The 20,768-nt window shown below is 36.3% G+C and overlaps 2 protein-coding genes across 5 annotated transcripts in view; one reads left to right on the top strand and one right to left on the bottom strand.

Moving 5' to 3' along the window:
• Window positions 1-20,768, top strand: part of SMURF2 (SMAD specific E3 ubiquitin protein ligase 2) — a 115,443-nt gene that overhangs the window by 83,445 nt on the left and 11,230 nt on the right. The window contains exons 8-14 of one of the 4 annotated variants that reach the window (XM_070482066.1): window positions 2,356-2,558; window positions 5,177-5,261; window positions 10,121-10,279; window positions 14,320-14,515; window positions 15,573-15,676; window positions 18,560-18,674; window positions 20,432-20,610. In XM_070482066.1, the coding sequence (XP_070338167.1) occupies window positions 2,356-2,558; window positions 5,177-5,261; window positions 10,121-10,279; window positions 14,320-14,515; window positions 15,573-15,676; window positions 18,560-18,674; window positions 20,432-20,610 (1,041 nt within the window). Of the gene's footprint in view, window positions 1-2,355; window positions 2,559-5,158; window positions 5,262-10,120; window positions 10,280-14,319; window positions 14,516-15,572; window positions 15,677-18,559; window positions 18,675-20,431; window positions 20,611-20,768 lie in introns of all 4 variants that reach the window. The other 3 variants (XM_044745630.2, XM_070482068.1, XM_070482067.1) reach the window with 3 other exon arrangements.
• LOC139040101 (translation initiation factor IF-2) overlaps window positions 1-20,768 on the bottom strand; it is a 113,844-nt gene that overhangs the window by 85,190 nt on the left and 7,886 nt on the right. The window lies entirely within an intron of this gene.

The raw sequence follows: 20,768 nt of genomic DNA, 5'->3' as shown, positions 1-20,768 counted from the left end.
TTAGAGTAGGGGTGAGGGGATGGTAGAACTTGCAAAGACAACTCTGAAGGAGGGGAATCTGTGAACCGAATCTTGAAGAATGTTGAAATTTAGCCAGGTGAGGGGAAGGTGATGAAAGGTGTTCAAGGCAGTGGTAACAGCCATCATCCAGTTCACGAAATGGTTATATACCAGGCACTGCACTTAGCATTTGGGCAATAACAGTGAACAAGGCAGAAAGGCCTTCAGAGCTTAGTGTATAAAGCCATGGGGATGCAAGATAATTTTTGGAAACTCCAAGGAAGAGCTTTTTAAGTAACTGAAAATAAATGGGATAAGTGGCTGAATTTTCCTTTTTTTTTTTTTTTTCAGTAAGAACAAAGTCTTTTTGCCACCTCTGTTCAGTGTTTGTTTTGCCCCAGTTTGGTTTTTTTCTTATCAGGACTGCCACCAGGCAGAGAATATCAAGTGCTTCTCATTAGTTATACCTACTTTTATTTATTGGAGAGGAATTGCTTAACTCATTGAATTACAGTTTTTCTATTATATTATGATTCTCAGGTAAAAGCTTCGCTTACGTTCCTGTTTTAAAAAATACTTGAAAGTTGCATTTCTAGTAGTAAACTGCCAAGGATTTTATTGAAGTCAAAAGAACCATTTTTATACCTGAGTGTAAATGAATGTATATCTATGTCAGTGTTTTAGTGAAGCCCATTTCCTTGTGACTCATTGGACTGTTAAAATTGACTTTAATTTCAACATGTATAAAGTTGATCGCATTATAAATGTTTCTTTAAAAATTAACTCTTATTATCCTCTTATTTTGGATGACCTCCAGTAGACTGGAAGCTTTTTGAAGAGACAGACTATCTTCTATCCTCTATTCGTTCAATCAATTTTTTTTTTCTGCTTTATCTCCCCAAACACCCCCCTGTACATAGTTGTATATCTTAGTTGCAGGTCCTTCTAGTTGTGGGATGTGGCATGCCACCTCAACGTGGCCTGACGAGTGGTGCCATGTCCGCGCCCAGGATCCGAACCCTGGGCTGCCACAGCGGAGCGTGCGAACTTAACCACTCGGCCACAGAGCCGGCCCCCGATCAATTTTTTTTTTCATTCAATAAATATTTATTGAGCTACTCTTACATATATGCCAAACACTATTCTAGGTGCAGAAGATGTATATAGTGGGGAACAAACTAGGCAGACTCTTCTCTCAAATATTCTGGTGGGGGAAGACAGTCAAAAATAAGGATACAAATAAGAAAAATATGAGAAATAATTGCTATGCTGAGGAAGTAAGGTGATGTACTCTCAAATGCCTGGGTGATTACTTTAGATTTGAAGGTCAGGAAGGACCTCTTAGAGATGACATTTAAGCTTAAGCTATGATTTGAATGACAAAAAGGAACCTGGCCTAGGGAGAAAAGGAGAAAAAAGCATTCTAGGTGGAAGGAAGAGCTACTCTGCAGCACTAAGGGTAGAACGACCGTGGCACCTTCAAGGAGCAGGAAGAGTGTCAGTGTGGCAGAAGCAGAGTGGGAGAATGCTGGGAAATCAGGTCTGAGAGGTAGCTGTAGCTGAGTCAAGTGCAGTAGTCTCCCCTCATCCTCGGGGGACATTCCAAGGCTCCCAGTGGAGGCCTGAAACAGTGGATAGTACCAAATCCCATACATATTATGTTTTTTCCTGTGCATACATACCTGTGCTAAAGTTTAAGAATTTGGCACAGAAAGAGAGTGAAAACAGTAACTTCTCTTTGGCATATCTGAACTGCCAGCATCACTACTCTTGTGCTTTGGGGCCATTATTAAGTAAAATAAAGGTTACTTGAACACAGGCACTGCAGTACCAGACAATCTGATAACCAAGATGCCTAGGTGACTAACACGTGGGAGGAACAAAGGGATGATTTGCGGGACAGAGCGAGATGGCACAAGTTTTCATCATGCTATTCAGAACGCTGTGCAATTTGAAACTTAGGAATGGTTTATTTCTGAAACTTTCCATTTAATATTTTTGGACTGCGGTTGACCACGGGTAACAGAAAGAGCAGAAAGCAAACCCATGGATAAGGGAGGACTACTGTAGTGCTTTGTAAGCTAGTGCTAACATCTACAGATGTGTGGATTTCATATAAAATGTAAGATCGATATAAAATGATGAAATACGTGATTGACAATCTGCTTATCACTTGAGTTTCTTTGGTGCTTAGAGGCTTTAGGCTTTTATTCAGAGTTCTTGAAATCATTATATTTATATTAATCATTACATTTTCTTATAAGTGATTGTTACTGCAGTACGTACATTGTCTAGAGAACTCTCCTTTTGATATCTGAGTTGAGTAACTTTTTTTCCCCTGTTACTTTTCAATAGACCGGCATCTGAATATTCTAGTCCTGGCAGACCTCTTAGCTGCTTTGTTGATGAGAACACTCCAATTAGTGGAACAAATGGTGCAACATGTGGACAGTCTTCAGATCCCAGACTGGCAGAGAGGAGAGTCAGGTCACAACGACATAGAAATTACATGAGCAGGACACATTTACATACTCCTCCAGACCTACCAGAAGGCTATGGTATGACAACTAGCAGAGGAAAAATAAAGTGTGGTGTACTGATTTTAGCTTGCTAAGAAAGCCAGAAAATCAACTTTTAAAGAAGTTATTAATCTGGGTTTAGGGGTGCTGCATGAAAATAAGAGTAAATGTAAAACCTCCCAACTTTGAAAAGTCTTTGAAGTGCTAGAAGACTGCCTAACCGACAGTTTGACCTTGGGCTGGTCATTTAACCTCAGCCATTTTACTTTTCTATATTGAGATGAGATGAATGATGCCTCTCCTTAGCACAACGGTATTGTGAGGAGCATATGAAACAATGTGAGGCTACTTTGTAAACAGGCACTGTATGAAGGGAGATAGTATTGTTATTGATAATGGTGATCTGAAGTCAGACCTGCAATGTAATTTTCTAGACATGTGTATTTAGAAATTTCTAAAGCTTTTTTCTGATGGTATTTTATATCATATTTATATTGTCTATAATTTTGGGTTATCTGAGTGATTGGGTTATTGTTGTAAATGATTTAGTCACTTCTATGTTTGTGTAAAATTACTATAGTCTTAGATAATTTCCTGAATTGTAGAATTTCATGTGGAAGATGACATGAATCTTCTCCTGGTTGAATACAGAACTTTCTAAATTACTCACAGCTTGTGAACACTCTTTGGGATAGTATGAACTCGGTTCAGTTGTTCTCGCCTTTCTTGCTAAAATCTAACGAAGTTGCATCCTTTCCCTCCTGAGAGCCTGTAGATAAACTATTCTGGGCTGATGGTGACACCTAATGACCAACATTGGGAATTGCCTGATCTAACTTGTATTTTATTTTTACTCTAGAATATTTTTTAAACTGTTGCACAAATGCATGATGCTAACTTTATTTTTTAAGGTATTTTAACTCTCTAATTAAAAAAAGAAAACCCACTAATTTGTCCATTAACTGTGCTGTGCCACGCAGGTTAACTTATAGCACAGTGATTAGAGTATGGGCTTGGAAGACAGACAGACCTGGGTTCATATCCTGGCTTTGCTACATGTTAGTTGTGTGACCCTGGGCACATTATTTAACCTCTCTGAGCCTCAGTTTTATATTCTATAAAATGGGGAAAATAATAGTACCAACAATATAGGTTTGTTGCCGGGAAGAAATAACTTCGTGTAAAGTGCCTGATACTGTGTCCTGCATAGAAAGCACTTAGTACATTTTAGCTGTTATTATTAATGTTCAGAATGTAGAATAAAGTATCTCCTGCCATTTCTCTTTAATTGAGATAATAAGGCAAGCTGTTTGAAGTGGGGATGGTTATACTTTTACAATATTTGTATGATTTGGATTAAAAAAAACTTTGTGCAACCAAAACGTAGGAATAAAGTGGATACCAAGGCTGAAATTAGTGCAGCTGTCATCTGTAACCAATTATAAACATTTTATGGTTATAATTTTTAAAAGTTTAAAATTTAAGTTGATTATTGTAGGTTTATAAGCAATTAAATTTATACTAATAAATATTAGCAATAGTTTTATCATTTTATATGTGGGAATTTTTCATTAGATTTTATTTAAGGAATAGTGGGTTTTGTTGCTTAAAATCATAAATAAAGACTAAAACCACCACTGCAGAAACCCTTTCACAGATTCCTTCTCTTTGCCCTGGCTTCTTCACTCTCTCAAGGACTTTGAGTTAATTTCCCCTTTGCCTTTTTCTCCCTGATATGCACACTTGCTCTTTAGTCCTCCTCTTTCTAACTTGGTTATTTTTCCATCTTTGCCCTTTTTTGTTTTTTTGAGGAAGATTAGCCCTGAGCTAACATCTGCCACCCATCCTCCTCTTTTTGCTGAGGAAGACTGGCCCTGAGCTAGCATCCCTGCCCATCTTCCTCTACTTTGTATGTGGGACGCCTGCCACAGCGTGGCCTGACAAACAGTGCGTAGGTCCGCACCCGGGATCCAAACCGGCAAAGCTTGGGCCGCTGAAGCAGAGCGTGCAAAAACTTAACCGCTGTGCCACAAGGCTGGCCCCCATCTTTGCCCACTTTTGACTATAGATTGTCTCTGCTATATTCCATCTTTTTTGCTGTTGTTTGAGTCCAAATGTAGTCTTGAGAATACACACTCTTAAGAAAAGAAAAAAACATACGTTTTTAAAATAAAGTTAGGCATAATGTAAAAGCATTACCAGCTTGCAACCCTTTGGCAGTTGCTGCATGTCTCCCCAGAATCTCCCCAAAGTTGGCTAGGCTTTTTCTCTGAGCCTTTTTTGGTTTCCCTCAGGCTTCACATTTAAGACAAATAAGAGATCATTTCATCATGTTTGTTTTGTTTAATTATTGGTACTGTGACAGTCTTGTTTTCTGTTTTCCATTGCAACATGGTTAGTAGTTGAGCCACATTATAAGTGTAGTTGGCTTTTAGATAGCTGACCTGTGACCCTCATCACCATTTAGAAGATTGTTTCCAGGAGAAAATGTATTCTGAGTTCAGAACAAATGATTTGTAAAGCAACTTTTTGTAATAAAATGGATTGGTAATTTGGAGAATTTACCTATTAATATAATATCATCCTAGTGTCTATATCTGTCTTTGATTTGGACATTCTAAATGTGTTTTTATTATTAGTGTTTCTTAATTTTACAGAACAGAGGACAACACAACAAGGTCAGGTATATTTCTTACATACTCAGACTGGTGTGAGCACATGGCATGATCCAAGAGTGCCTAGGTAAGAACATATTCTAAATACTCTTCATACCATTGAATATCCATTTTACTTAAGATTTCTTTATTTAATCTTTAATTTCTTAAAATAGCTTATGTAAAAGTTTGGCTCTTTTTGATAGTCATTTCAGTTTGACATTTAGTAGAAAGTCTACCTACTTCTCTGCGATTCCACCCGAGTGTCCCACCCCACAGCTAGTCCCCGGTCCCTCTCCCTGCTCACCCTTAAAAAAGTTGGGGCAGGGGCCAGCCCTGTGGCTGAGTGGTTAATTAAGTTCACGCGCTCCACTTTGACAGCCCAGGGTTTCGCTGGTTCGGATCGCGAGCATGGACACGGCACTGCTCATCAGGCCATGCTGAGGTGGCATCCCACACAGCACAACCAGAGGTGCTCACAACTAGAATATGCAACTGTGTACTGTGGGGCTTTGGGGAAAAGAATAAAAAAAAAAATTGCGGCAAAAACATGGATCTTTTAGGAGTTTGAAAATTGACCTGGAGAAAAACATACAAATCTTATAAAAACATACATACGCTTTTTTTTAAAGGGTAGTAAATTGATATTTTTATTTCTGGTTAGACTTGTTTTAAGAAGTTTTATTTTTAAACTTATATAAGTGTATTCAATTTTCTCTCGTGTTCATTAATAAAGTTTCATTTTATTGTGGAAAAAGAAAGAACCTAATTAAATTAAATTTTTTTGTCCCTTTTTTTTTTTAAGTTTGGCACCTGAGCTAACAACTGTTGCCAATCTTTTTTTTTTTCTGTTTTTTCTCCCCAAATCCCCCCAGTACATAGTTGTATATTTTTTAGTTGTGGGTCCTTCTAGTTGTAGCATGTGGGACATTGCCTCAGTGTGGCCTGATGAGTGGTGCCGTGTCCGCACCCAGGATCTGAACCAGTGAAACCCTGGGCTGCAGAAGCAGAGCGCACAAACTTAACTGCTTGACCACAGGGCTGGCCCTAAATTTTTAAAAAATGCCCAAACTTGTACATTTGAACTGCAGGCATTGTTGAGTGCATTTATTAACCAAAATGTCAGCTGTCTTAACTTCAAGAAGATGGAATGACACACAAATCAGTTTAGTGATTCAACATAACTTTTGATACGTTTTAGTATAAATAAGTTTTTCAAACACTAATTAGCTATTTGGAGTTATTTTCTAATGACCAGATACAGAGTGCCAAGTAGTCCTGTTGAAGCTGCAAAAAAAGGATGAGTTCTAAATTAAATTCTAAATGTGCTTTGTAAACTGCACACATAATACATAAAATAATACATTTTTTTTGTATTAAGTGCAACATCCCCCTCCAAAAAAAAAAAATGGATTCATGGAAGGTCAAGAGATAGTTTTCTGCCTAAAGCTTATATTCAGAGCTCTACATGTCAAGAATCATGTATTTGAATCAAAAACAGATGTGAGTGACTAGCTGATCTTGTATTGCTTTGATACTCTCTAGTTATTCATAAATAAAATTCTCATAATGAAAATGTTTTACTTGGTGATAGAACTTAATGAGAATCTTTTGAGGTGGCAGCTAAGGAAATGTGCTATTATTTATTTTATCAAGGTTGCCATTTCTGTGTCTTGATAATATAAGCTGTTAGTTTAAAAAAAGTAATGGAGAGTAAATTTTTTGTGTGTGAAGAAGACTGGCTCTGAGCTAACATCTGTGCCAGTCTTCCTTTGTTTTATGTGGGATGCTGCCACAGCGTAGCTTGATGAGTGGTACTAGGTCCGTGCCCGGGATCCGAACCAGGGAACCCTGGGCCGCTGATGTGGAGCGTGTGAACTTAACCACTATGCCACTGGGCCGGCCCCAGGAAATTTTTGTTTTATTAATAAGCTCACTTAAAAAATCCAAGGGCCTGACTTTTGGAAATAACAGTTTTGTTATGTAAGTTATGAAAAGAAGTGTTTTGGATTCTGTTAATCAAATTGAAAGTCAATAAAGAGCTTTTCTATAAAATAAAATCATTGCAAGGAGATGTATAGAAGAAAAATGATTTTTTTTAAATTAAATGATTTACAATAGTGAAAAAGTTATCTTGAGCTATCTGTTGGAAGAATAGTATGTTAGCTGGCATTCAAAGCTGAAATTGAGAGAGATTTTGGCACCATTGCTGGTAATGTTCTTACTCCTAAGGAAATGTCAGTTTTCCATTAATGAGTATAGGGTTTCTATAAAGGTTTAAGAGTATTTCATGTTGAGTATTGAATAATGACTTTATGAAATAATACTCAGGATTATTTTTCTTTTCTTTAGTTTCTCTGCTCCAAATTATCTTAAAAATGTATATCATAGGGGCCAGCCCCGTGGCCGAGTGGTTGGGTTCATCTGCTCTGCTTCACTGGCCCAGGGTTCACTGGTTTGGATCCTGTGGGTGGACCTGTGCGCTGCTCATCTGGCCATGCTGTGGCAGTGTCCTGCATGGGGGACCTGGAGTGACTTGCAGCTGGGATATACAGCTATGTGCTGGGGCTTTGGGGAGAGGGAAAAAAAAGAGGAAGATTGGTAACAGATGTTAGCTCAGGGCCAATCTTCTTCACAAACACACAAATTATATTGTATCTTTTGTTTTGGAGCATCCTTTAGTAAATATTTAGCCTTTTGTATGGAAGATCTTATATCAAAGCAGGCTATAAATATTTAGGTTCTATTAAAATATCGTCACTATTCAATCAAAGACATTTATAAAATTGTGTAACTCAGACACTTTAAAACTAACTTTAAAGATCAGTAAACTTAGATTTCTCAGAGAAGTCCCATTTTATCATGTTTTGCATTTCTCTTTAAAAACAATGATTAATGCTTTGTTATGCATTATTTTGCATACTGACTGTGTAGTCTTGAAATACAGATCTGCATTACGTTTTATGGCTGCATAGAATTCTACTTTTCTTTAATTTCCCAATTGCCCGTAAAGATTGTTTCCAGTCTTCTGCTTTTTTTTTTTTTTGAAGATGGGCACCTGAACTTACATCTGTTGCCAATCTTTTGTTTTTTTTCCTCTTCTTCTTCTCCCCAAAGCCCAGTACATAGTTGTATATTCTAGTTGCAGGTCCTTCTGGTTGTGCTATGTGGGATGTTGCCTCAGCATGGCTTGATGAGCGATGCTAGGTCCACACCCAGGATCTGAACCAGCGAAACCCTGGGCCACCAAAGCACAGCACTCGAACTTAACCATTTTTCCATGAGGCTGGCCCTCAGTTTTCTGCTCTTTTAATCAGTTCTTTAGAGCTCTCCCATGTATGACTATAGATTTATAAAATTCTAAGTAAAATGATATAAAATAAAATTCTACATTACATCAAAAGAATTATTCACGCTTTGATTTCAATAATTGCTTTTCTAAAAGTTTCATTAAAAAAATCTATCTGTTCATTCTTAATAATCTCTCATTGATAGTTTGTCTTTATAATTGTTCCCTTTTGTTTTTTTAATGTTGCATATCTTAGCTGTTCTGTCTGATCTCTGACAGGGCTTGGAGATCTAATCATGTGGTTTATGGTTTTCACTGAGACTCTGTCATCCTGACTTTCCCTTCTGAAGTGTTTGGTGATCTTTGATTTTGAGTTTGATCTTAATTGGTTGGAGTTATGTGGACCTAAAGTGGAAATTTAGGTTGTTTTCCTGGAAGCACTTCATCCGCCCTTTGAGTTCTCAGTTTAGTGGGGAAGTTCCATATTTCCTTTTCCAACCTTGCTGCTGGCCTGGGGCTGAGTTTCCTAATTAACAACTACCCTCCAGCAGCCCTGCTCATCTGCCTGCTGCCACTTGGGTACTAGCTCCAGCTCAGTTCACTTTTTAAAAAAAATTTGAGGAGGATTCTTGGAACTTTTTCCTTTGCCTCTTTTGAGACTAGCAGAGTCTCAAATAGTGTGTTCTTTCCAAATATTAGTTGTTCTGTACCAGAAGAATCTCTTGGAACACCTATAAGCAGAAAGTCAAAATCATTGTTTCAACAAATCTGTGGGTGCTTATGTGTGTCCCTCATCTGTCTCATTATGACCACAAAGAGGTTATTTCAGGAAAAGTCTTTTTCTGGTTTAATTTTTAAAACATGATTTTGATGAGATTTGTCATTATAATTATCTGTTATAGTTTGTTTACATTAGACATGCTGCTTTCTTTAAAGTCCTGTAAATGTTTGTCTGCATGTAATAGTGTTTTAAGAATGTGTAATATAATAATAATAATGATCTTTGGTCCATTAGAAGTCTTTTTGCTTTTCTTATTGTAGCAGTAAGCCTTAGGGCATTCTTCGTTAGGCGTCTTAAAATTCTTCATTCACCAGCTTTATAGATTTCAAAATTCAAAATGGAGCAGTTATCCTTTAAAAGATGTATTGTGATTGTTTTCGGGATTGTAATTTCAGTAACATTCCCAGTTTTGCTTCGTTGGAAAGTTTAAAATTAATCAAGGAATGAATATTTATTTACACAAATTTTATGGTGTGGTAAAGAAAAATAATTGAAGGGAATTTTAGAAAACATTTAATTCCTATATCACTGACATTTATAAAATAGTATTTTGTCAGACAAGTATTGAAGTACAGTTTATATTGGCAAATGTTGTGATTGCTTTTATATTAATCTAAAATCTGTATTACATTAAAGCCCAGGAACGAACTTACTAAAAATGTAGGCTATGTGATAAATTTCTGAGCCATTTACGGATTGGGTTTTGAATATGTGAGTTTGTTAAACCATTGGGAATTAAAGATTCCAGCTGAACATCTCAAGTTTCTGAAACAGTATATTTTCTCAGACTTCATGAAATTGTTCTGTGTCATTTATACTTGCTTGGCTCAGCAGGCACAGCAATGAGGTATTTTTTATTTTATATTTGTTTTTGCAGGGATCTTAGCAACATCAATTGTGAAGAGCTTGGTCCGTTGCCTCCTGGATGGGAGATCCGTAATACGGCAACAGGCAGAGTTTATTTCGTTGACCATAACAACAGAACAACACAGTTTACAGATCCTCGGCTCTCTGCTAACTTGCATTTAGTTCTAAAGTAAGTTTTTGAAACAATACATGGTAAAATGCAAGTTCTGAACAAGAGAAGACTGAGACATGCTTTTTGTAATAAATGTGATAGAACGTCTGCTCTCTTCAATTATAAATTACTTTTGTTGAACAAAACTTTATATAAGAGTATGGCAAGTTTTACTCTGATATGAATATTTTAATCCTACTGTGTTTAAGTAGGAACCTGTCCTGAAATGTTAGGAAGAAGATCTGTATCAAAGGTATACCCTAACACACCTGAAGAGACAGGCTGCTTTATGGGGTGATTTTTTCCCCCTGAGTGCATCAGAAATAGTTCCTGGATAGCTGAATCCATTCTAGAGGATTTTTTGGGTTTTTTTGGTCCTTCATTTTGAGGCCTTCTTTTCCATTTTCAGGACACAAGTCTTTATGAATGAGCTTGTTATGTACCCTTGGATTTTTTTTAAAATCAGCTTTATTGAAATGTAATTGACATGTGATAAACTGTGCCTATTTAAAGTGTACAATTTAAGTTTTGACATATTAGACACCCGTGAAACCATCACCACACTGAAGATAGTGAACATACTCATTATCCCCAAAAGGTTCCTCATGCCTCTTTATAATTCCTCCTGTCTCTTCCTGTGGGACTTCTACCTGTGTTAGTTTTCTAGGGCTGCCGTAACAAAATATCACGCACTGGGTAGTTTAAAACAGAAATTCATTCTCTGACGGTTCTGGAGGCTAGGAGTTCAGAGTCTAGTTCTCAGCAGGGTTAGTTCCTTCCGGAGGCTCTGAAGGAGAATCTGTTCTGTGACTCTGGAAACCTTGCTGTTCCTTGGCTTGTAGACACATCATCCCAATCTTTGTCTGCACTTGGCCTTCTGTGATGTTTCTACCCACAAAACTTCTGACACCAAAATGTGGGTTGTTTCCTCAAAGCTACCAATTCTCCAAGTCTCCAGACACCAAATGGGTGTACAGTGATTGAGTTCCATTTTGACACTACCTGGAGTTGGTGTCAGACCCCACAGGTTAAGGGCTCAGTCCCACAAAACTGTCCCTACTTCAGACGCCAATTGCAAGTCCTAAGCCTCTCACACGTCTTACCAATCGGTTATTAATCAGGCGTACCCATGACCTTCCTCTTGGGTTTGGTAATTTGCTAGAATGGCTCATAGAACTAAGGGAAATGCTTTATTTACTTTTCCCAGTTTGTTATAAAGGATACAACCCAGGAACAGCCAAATGGGAGAGACACATAGGGCAAGGTATGGGGTCAGGGATGCAGAGTTTCCATGCCCTCTCCAGATGGTTCACTTCTTCCAGCATCACAATGTGTTCACTAACCTGGAAACTCTCTCAACACCACCATTTAGGAGATTTTATGGAGATGCCATTATATAGGCATGATAGATTATTAACTCAGTCTCCAGCTCCTCTCCCTTCCCTAGAGGTTGGGGAGATGGGGTTGAAAGTTCCAAGCTTCTAATGAAGCCTCAGTGTTTCTGGCGACCAGCCCCCATCCTGAAGCCAACTAGGAGCCCACCCAGACTTACCTCATTAAAACAAAAAATGCTCCTGTACCCAGGAAACTCCTAGAGACTTAGGAGCTCTGTATCTGGAACTGGGGACAAAGACCAAACATTAGAAAAGACTTCTCTCTCTCACTCAGGAAATTGCAAGGATTTTAGGAGTTCTGTGTCAGGAACCCAGGACAAAGACTAAAGTGTATTTATTATTATGCCACATCTTCTTTCCTGTATGTCTGGATCCAGCTTTCCCTCTTCATTATAAGGATACCAATTAATTAGATTTAGGGCCAGCCTAATCCAGTATGACCTCATCTTAACTTGATTACATCTGCAAAGACCCTATTTCTAAAAGGTCACATTCACAGTACCAAGGGTTAGGACTTCACTGTATCTTTGTGGACACAATTCATTCAATCCACAACACACCCCATCTTCAGCCAACCACTGATTTGCTGTCACTATACGTTAGTTTGCATTTCCTAGAGTTTTAGATAAATGGATTTGTACAGTATGTACCCTTTTTGTTTGGTTTGTTTTACCCAGCATAATTATTTGAGATTCGTCTCTGTTGTTGTGTGTGTAGTTCATTTCTTTTCACCGCTGTATGGATATACCACAGTTTATTTAGTATCGGTTCATGGACAGTTGGATTGTTTGCAGTTTTGGGCTATGACAAATAAAACTATTACAGACTTTTATTTTAGGTCTTTGTATGGTCATACGCTCTCACTTCTCCTGGATAAATAAATATATGGGAGTAGAACAGCTGCATCATATGATAGATTTATATTTAACTTTTTAAAAATCTGCAGATTGTTTTTCAAAGTGCTTGTACCATTTGACATTCCCACCAGCAGTGTATGAGAGTTGTAGTTGCTCCACATCCTTGCTGAACATTTGGTATAGTTAATCTTATTAATTCTAGACATTCTAATAGGTGTACAGTGGTATCTCTCTGTAGTTTTAATTTGCATTTCTCTAGTAACTAATAATGTTGCGCATCTTTTCATGTGCTTATTTGCCATCTGTATAACTTCTTTGGTGAAATTTTTTGCCTCCTTTTTTAAAAAAGTGAGTTTTTAATTTTTGAATTTTGAGAATTCTTTAGATAATTTGAGATACAAGTCCTATTTCAGATATATGCTTTGGGAACATTTTCTCCTAGTCCGTGACTTGTCTTTTCAATTTCTTAACAGTGTCTTTTGAAGAGCAGAAGTTTTCTTTGAAATTTTGATGAAGTTCAGTTGATCCATTTGTTCTTTTGTGGATTGTGCTTTTGGTATCTTATCTAAGAAATCTTTGCCTAACACAAGTCATTAAAAATTTTCTTCTGTGTTTCAGAAGTTTTATGGCTTTAGGTTTTACATTGAGATCTCTGATGGATTTTGAGTTAAATTTTTGTATCTAGTGTAAGGTATGTCCAAGTTCATTTTTTTTTTTTTTTTGCATAGGATTAATACACTAGGGAGTATTTTCTAATATTCTGTTTTGATTTTGTTTATGTGTGTGTATTAAAAAAAAACCCTTTATTATAATGTTTGTGAGAACAGTAACCTAGTGACTTGTAATTTCACTAAAGCTGCATTTTCTCTGCATAGTTTTATGTTTAGGTATAAAATTTGGCCTGGTACATAAGAATCACTATATGTAAAGTAAGCTTGGGTGATCTGTTAGAGAAGAGGAGGTTGTTCTTTATTTCATCACAGCTTTATTGCCCTTTACCCGTAGGTCAGGAGATTGTGCTCTTATCTGTTGTGTATCAAATTAAACTCCAACTGAATCACTCGGTGTCTGCATAGACATCAGTAGTGAATTATCTGACTTTTTATTTCCTGTAATTGATTGGAATTAGTAAGTTCATTATATCATAAGGTTCTTTAAAAAAATTCTTAGATGCAACTTACAGTGTTTTTTCCAGGACAAGAAAAATATCTCTAGGCAATGTGACTTTTAAAAATTATTATTATATTTCTCCTATACTTGGGAGATTATTATTTATGTTGTATATATTTTGCCATAATAAAAAGAAAAGTAGTCATTGTATAAAGCTTTTAGACTTGTTTGTAAAGTGCTCATTACTCTGTGCCGGTAACTTACACGTGACCTCCCACATTCTTGTGGTCTAGACGGTAGTGTGTATAGGAGGAGTCCCTGCCAAGCTGCTAGCTCAAATGTTTGTTTCTTCCAGAGAGACAGGCTCTAGATAACAGGCATAGGGTTTGGCATATGCCTGAATTTTAAAATGGGTGATGGTAAACTATGCAAAATAAAATGGAAGTGGTATTTGAGACATTTCTTCTCAGTAGCTGTATAAAGCTTTATGGATAAAATTCCATTATCCAATTCCATAAATTCATATGGATTCTGAGAAACTTTGGAGAGAGTTTATTGTTGTCAAAAATGTCAAGCCAAGAATATAATAAGGCCTGGAAATGATATAGCTAGACTTGTTTCATAGTATGATGTATTTTAACCATCTAATAGCAGTCTTTTGTACTTAAAATACTTTAATATTTCTGTTTACTTTTAGTCGGCAGAACCAATTGAAAGACCAACAGCAACAGCAAGTGGTATCGTTATGTCCTGATGACACAGAGTGTCTGACTGTCCCACGATACAAGCGAGATCTGGTTCAAAAACTGAAAATTTTACGGCAAGAGCTCTCCCAACAACAGCCTCAGGCTGGCCATTGCCGCATTGAAGTTTCCAGGGAAGAGATTTTTGAGGTAAACTTACAAGTCTTATAGAGAAAAATTAAATTTCAGTGTTTTACTCTGTTTTCCAAGAATATTTCTGGGACTTACATATCTTTAGAATGGAAGAGTTTTCATTAATTTCTTTTTTAATCGTGGGGAGTAAAAACAATAATATCAGAAAGATTTAATATATAAGATCAACATTTAAATGGGATGAAGAGTGTGAGATGTTTCAGTTGGTTCAGCTTGGTCTCTGCATTTCAAGTACTTATTTGTTAATGAATTTTAAAAGGCCACAAATATTATCCATCCCTTACTTTCTAATTTTCCAAAAGGTGTAAAGGACTCATAAATCAGAAAATGACTTTGTTTAATTATTAGTAGACTACTTCTTTGATTTATTGAAAATCTTCCTTTCTCGTATATTCCTTTCTCTTTGGATTTTATGGCCCTGCTATCAGCTGCACAGTTCTTACATAATGAGTGGCAGAGGTCCAAGGGAGGCTTTCCCACTCATTAGAGGATTCCTGGGCAGGCTGTTTGGAGACTTGATCATCTTTTTCCCAAAGGATGAACTTTTGTCTCTCAGAACAGTTCTGAAACAGTTTTGTTTGTGGTCAGTCGTTTGTATTTTAAAGTAGTATAAAGTTGTCAATTTAATGAAGATGACATTAATGATTACTCACATTCTTTTGAAACTTTTTTTCTTACCTTTGCTTTCTACTGGTGCCTGTGACCTAGAATTAGGTCAACCAACTTTTAAAGAGTTGGTACTTCTATCAGATTTTGTTTTTAATGTGAGTGGAATCATTACTATAGTTCATAAAACTTAAATATGGATTTTTGCAACTAGTAGGCTTTTAATATTTATCAAATGAATTGGTTTCAGTAGTATGAAGCTATATCCATTTTGTTTTTAGAAGTTCCATGAGGTTTCAAACACTTGGAGATTATCCATTGATTTGATTGTTGAACACATTTCACCTTATTTAAATAAATATATGTTTTATAGGTGGAGTGGTAGGGAGAGTTTAAATAACAGGTTAAAAGCCCCTAGTAATAGTATTATATTCAATTTTTTTTTCAGGAATCATATCGACAGGTCATGAAAATGAGACCAAAAGATCTCTGGAAGCGATTAATGATAAAATTTCGTGGAGAAGAAGGCCTTGACTATGGAGGGGTTGCCAGGTGAAGACTTGCTCATCAATAAATGACATATGGATCTTTATACTTAAAAAATTTAAGATATCTCCTGTGGTATAACCTTCTCATTGATATTTATTTTCTAGAATAATATTCCCTAAAGTTTGCAATACAGAGGATATTCTAATAGATACATTCATAATGATGTTAGGATAGTACTACCACAGACGAGTATGTGAGAACTCCCTAATGGATCATATAGCCCAGTGAGACTTTCTCTGAAATGTAGCTGCAACCCTACATGGAGTCTTGGTAGGACCTGCAGGCCCTATATTTTCTCCATCTGCCTCCTTTAATACACGTTATTCCTTCAGCTTTACGTTGTCAGGAACATCTTGAGACTTTAATGACATGTTTTCTAAACTGAATGGTTTCCCTTTGCTTCCATTGTCATGCTTTTTAACCTTGTTAAAGGAATGTTTGTATGTATGTATATGTATATATCATAAATGGTCCTTAAAACGTTTCAGTACAGAAGCTGTATGCTTCTGCTACATTCATACATCAAGTAATTTTTTTTCCAGGTGTGAGAATTCACTTTTATAAATGTAGCAGAAGCATCATAGGTTCTGTATTGAAACGTTCTAAGCGCCATCATGATAATTCTGCTCCCCCTAATCTAAATCCAGCCGAAATTAAATTTCTGTTTCTACCAAGTCCCATAATTGTTATTTAGCATTACTTGTTTTTACCTGTAGCCTTATTTTCCTTCTGTGACCTTTTTACCAACAAATGGATAGTTACTTTAGTTTGGATTTTTAGAATCGATCACTTGTACATAATACTTAGGACTTGATAGTTTCTTTGTGCAATTCTTCTGGTGTACTCATAACTAGATTTTGAATGCTTGTTGGGAAAACTTTTAAATTATCTGCTGATGGAATCTAAATGCTGTAATTACATGTATAAGTAGTCAGTTATTTGTTGTTTATTTCTTAACCTCACTACCGTCAGGGTTTGGGCAGACTAAATGGGGTATGGCAGTGAACTGCTTTTTCTAATCTTTATTCCATAGTAGAACCCAAAAGTAATTGGGTTCTGCTCTTCTGTATGTTACAAATACTTGGTGAAACAAAAGAAAAATTTGGATTTTCTTTAAAAAAAAAAAAATGCGTATCTATCCAAAGAGCTTGAAGTCAGCAATTCCAAAAGTCCTATGCACCCCAATGTTCATTGCAGCATTATTTACAATAGCCAAGACATGGAAGCAACCTAAGTGCCCATCAACAGATGAATGGATAAAGAAGATGTGGTATATATATACAATGGAATACTACTCAGCTGTGAAACAGAACAAAATCATTCCATTTGCAATAACATGGATGGACCTTGAGGGAATTATGTTAAGTGAAATAAGCCAGTTAGAGAAAGATAATCTCTGTATGACTCCACTCATGAGGCGTTTAAAAATGTGGACAAAGAGAACAGATTAGTGGCTACCAGAGGAAAGGTGGGGTGGGGGTGGGCACAAAAGGTGAAGCAGTGCACCTACAACACGACTGACAAACATTAATGTACAACTGAAATTTCACAAGATTGTAACCTATCATTGACTCAATAAAAAATATGCATAAAAAGCACATGAGACACATCAATGTCAGGTGAGCATTATGTGTGTTGGGAAGGTTGCTTACGTAGAGACCTCACTTTTCTTAATCTCGAGAGTAATGGTAGTGATTTGATTTAGATTCATGTTATAAAACTTTGAAATATTTTCCTTTAACTACTTTTTAATAGTATGTCACTGCATTTTCTAAAAATACATTATTCAATCTGTTTAATCTGTAATATCAGAACATATCACTTAAAACCTTTCCTGAGGAATGACAAGACTTGAGACTAGAACTACATCTTCTTAAGTCCTGGACTAGTGATTTTATTTCAGTTTCACCAAAATGAATAGCAAGTTATCTTTTATGCTTTGAAAAATATAAAGGATTTAATAAGTTTAATGTGATAGTACTATTTATTATGAGGTTTTAAAAAACATTGATGTTCACTTGAAAACAAGAAGTGATAGGAATATCCCCCTAAAAACGCTTGCCCTTGTGTTCCTACCTATACCAAATGCCTTGCAATCTCTGACCACTTGTTTTTTAAATATTTTTGGTGAGGAAGATTGGCCCTGAGCTCACATCTATGCCAGTTTTCCTCTGTTTTGTATGTGGGATGCTTCCACAGCATGGCTTGATGACCGGTGTGTAGGTCTGCACCTGGGATCCAAACCTGCAAACCCCAAGCTGCCCAAGTGGAGTGTGCGAACTTAACCACTATGCCACCGGGCTGGCCCCCCTCTTATATTTTTCTCATGGTCTATTTTAGGATTTACACAAAAAAGATGATGAAATGGATAATGAAATTTCCTTACTAAAACAATACCCACAACAAAACACACCCTCATCTAAGTGAGAGTAAATTAATGCTATATTATATATCTATATAAACTAGTATAAATCTGCCATGATAGGGGCAGAGTAGGATAGTATAGATCACATGGACGTTTGGAAGTAAAATCGTATTCTTCCCTTTATCTTTTATTTACCATGGATTACAGACTTATTTAGCAAGTAAAAGTGACAGACCACTGGGCTGCACATCTGATGAGTAGTGGCACTTCTGGATAATATCTTTATACTCTCTGATGCTAAAATGTCATAAAATTGCCCAAAATTGAGTGAGAATTAACTTCAGTATAACAAAATAAGAGTTTTCATTTGCTTTCTGCTCATGGTAGATTTTTCGCTATGATCTTATATAACTACAGTTAGTACTTTATTTTAAAAATTATTTGGTGAAATGATTAATAACGTATATTAATAAAAATGTATTCATTAACAAATAGTTCCTCTGTCACATCTTGTTTTCTAGGGAGTGGTTATATCTCTTGTCGCATGAAATGTTGAATCCGTACTATGGCCTCTTCCAGTATTCAAGAGATGATATCTATACCTTGCAGATCAATCCTGATTCTGCAGTTAATCCGGTAGGATTGGTGCCAATGATGACATGAAGTAACTTGTGACCTCCAGTGCTTTAAATGTCAATGTAGTTGATGACATAGGATTACTGTCCTTGTCCTAGTCCCACCCTTCCACTCAACAATTCCTCCTCTAGGAGATTTTCCCAAGTAGACAATTGTGGATATGTGCATCTGTGTAGTGCATCATTGTTTGTAGCAGCCCCAACTGAAATCAACGTCGTTGTCCAGAAGAGGGGAGGTGATTAATTATGACGTGAAGCAGAATGACAGTAATGGTTAAGAGCATAGATTCTGGAATTAGAAAGACCTGAGGTCATATTCTGGTCCCATGACTTACTAGCTTTGTGACCTTAGGCAAATTCATTGATTTAAGCCTCAATTTTAACATTGCTAATAATAATACGTATAGTTCGTACCTCAGAGAAGGGTTGTGACAATTAAATGGGACCCTGCACATTAAGTATTAAGCACAGAGCTATACATTTTTAACCCTATTATGTATTATTAAGCAAAAAAGTTAGCAGCTATTATTAATTTGCTGTTTTTGTATTATTTCTATTATCTTTCCATACAAGGGCATATTTTATACAACCACTAAAATGACATTGTGGGAAAACAGCTAATGACATGTAAAGATGTTCATGACCTATTAGGTGAAAGGAGGTTTCAAAATAGTACAATAGAATTTTGGTAAATATGTGTGTAAACATTGAAAGGCTCTACACTATGATGTTGGTGGTAGTTATCTCTGGGTATTAGATTATGGGTGATTTTTTTCTTTTTCACTTGTCTATATTTTCTGAGTATTTTGTAGTGAACGTGTATTATTTTTTAAAAAGAAACAAAAGATATTTTTTAGATAAAAGGGAGGTTTAAAGATGAGTTAAAAGATTACTTATTGCATAGAGAAGTAAGAGAAGTTTAAAATACAAATATCCAACTAACAAAACTTATCATGAAAGACCAAATCTATCCAAACGTGGTAGAAATGTTAGATTCATTGCAGGGAATCCTTTATAAAGGGAAGATATTTAGGTGAAGGTTCTGTGTGGGGAGTCCATTACTGCCACTGTAGTTATAACAACCCATGTTTGTTGAGTGTTTACTGTATGCCAGGTCTAGTGCTGTGGGTTTCATCATCTCAAGATACTTTTTAGATACTATGGTTAACCTTCCTTTATCCAGATGTGGAAAATTAGTCCTACAGGGGTTATAATTTGCCCAAGTGTGCATAGCTAGTAACTGGCAGAATCAGGACTCTGGTCCAAGTTAGACACCAAATCTGTGCTTTAAATGTCTGATATTTTGATGTTCGATTTCTTTTAGGTCAAAGAAGTGGTAGGTTTGGGATTGAAAGCTTTTTTTCCATGACAGAGCCAGGATTGTAAGGAGCTCGGCAAGAGCTGAGAGGAGAGGAAGGGAACAGAATCTGTGTGTGATTTGATGAAAGCTACAGTGGGACTGTAGTTTGGACTTACTTTCTAAAGATAAATTTTGCAAAGTGACTGTACCCTTTGAGAGAGATGTTGACTCTGGTGTAATATTTTATAGCAATGTAGAGTAACTTGAGCATGCCCTATAGAAACTCTCCCTAATGATTGCGCTTTGATATGATAGGCTATTCCATTTAAAGAGTTGTAAATTAGAGTATAAGTTGATACTTATAAAAATAGGTTAATGTTGCATAGAAATTTAATTTTTATTAAAAAATCCCTGGATAGTGTCTAACTTGAGTTTATATAAACTCTTTTCAATTTCAGGAACATTTATCGTATTTCCACTTTGTTGGACGAATAATGGGAATGGCAGTGTTTCATGGACATTACATTGATGGTGGTTTCACGTTGCCGTTTTATAAGCAGTTGCTTGGGAAGTCAATTACTTTGGATGACATGGAGTTAGTTGATCCAGATCTGCATAACAGTTTAGTGTGGATACTGTATGTATTGAGTCCTGTATCTGTTTGTTATAGTTAGAATATGAGCTTTTAAAAAAGACACGTTTCAAAATGAGTGTCCTTTTTTTTTTAATTTAAAAAACATGCACAGAAAATACTAAGAGTGATAATCTGAGTGATAGGACCACATAAGATTCCCT

This window comes from Equus asinus, chromosome 13 (assembly GCF_041296235.1).
Source record: "Equus asinus isolate D_3611 breed Donkey chromosome 13, EquAss-T2T_v2, whole genome shotgun sequence".
Classification (NCBI taxonomy): domain Eukaryota; kingdom Metazoa; phylum Chordata; class Mammalia; order Perissodactyla; family Equidae; genus Equus; species Equus asinus.
The sequence above is the reverse complement of the archived record's forward strand: the minus strand, read 5'-3'. Positions and strand labels throughout refer to the sequence as shown.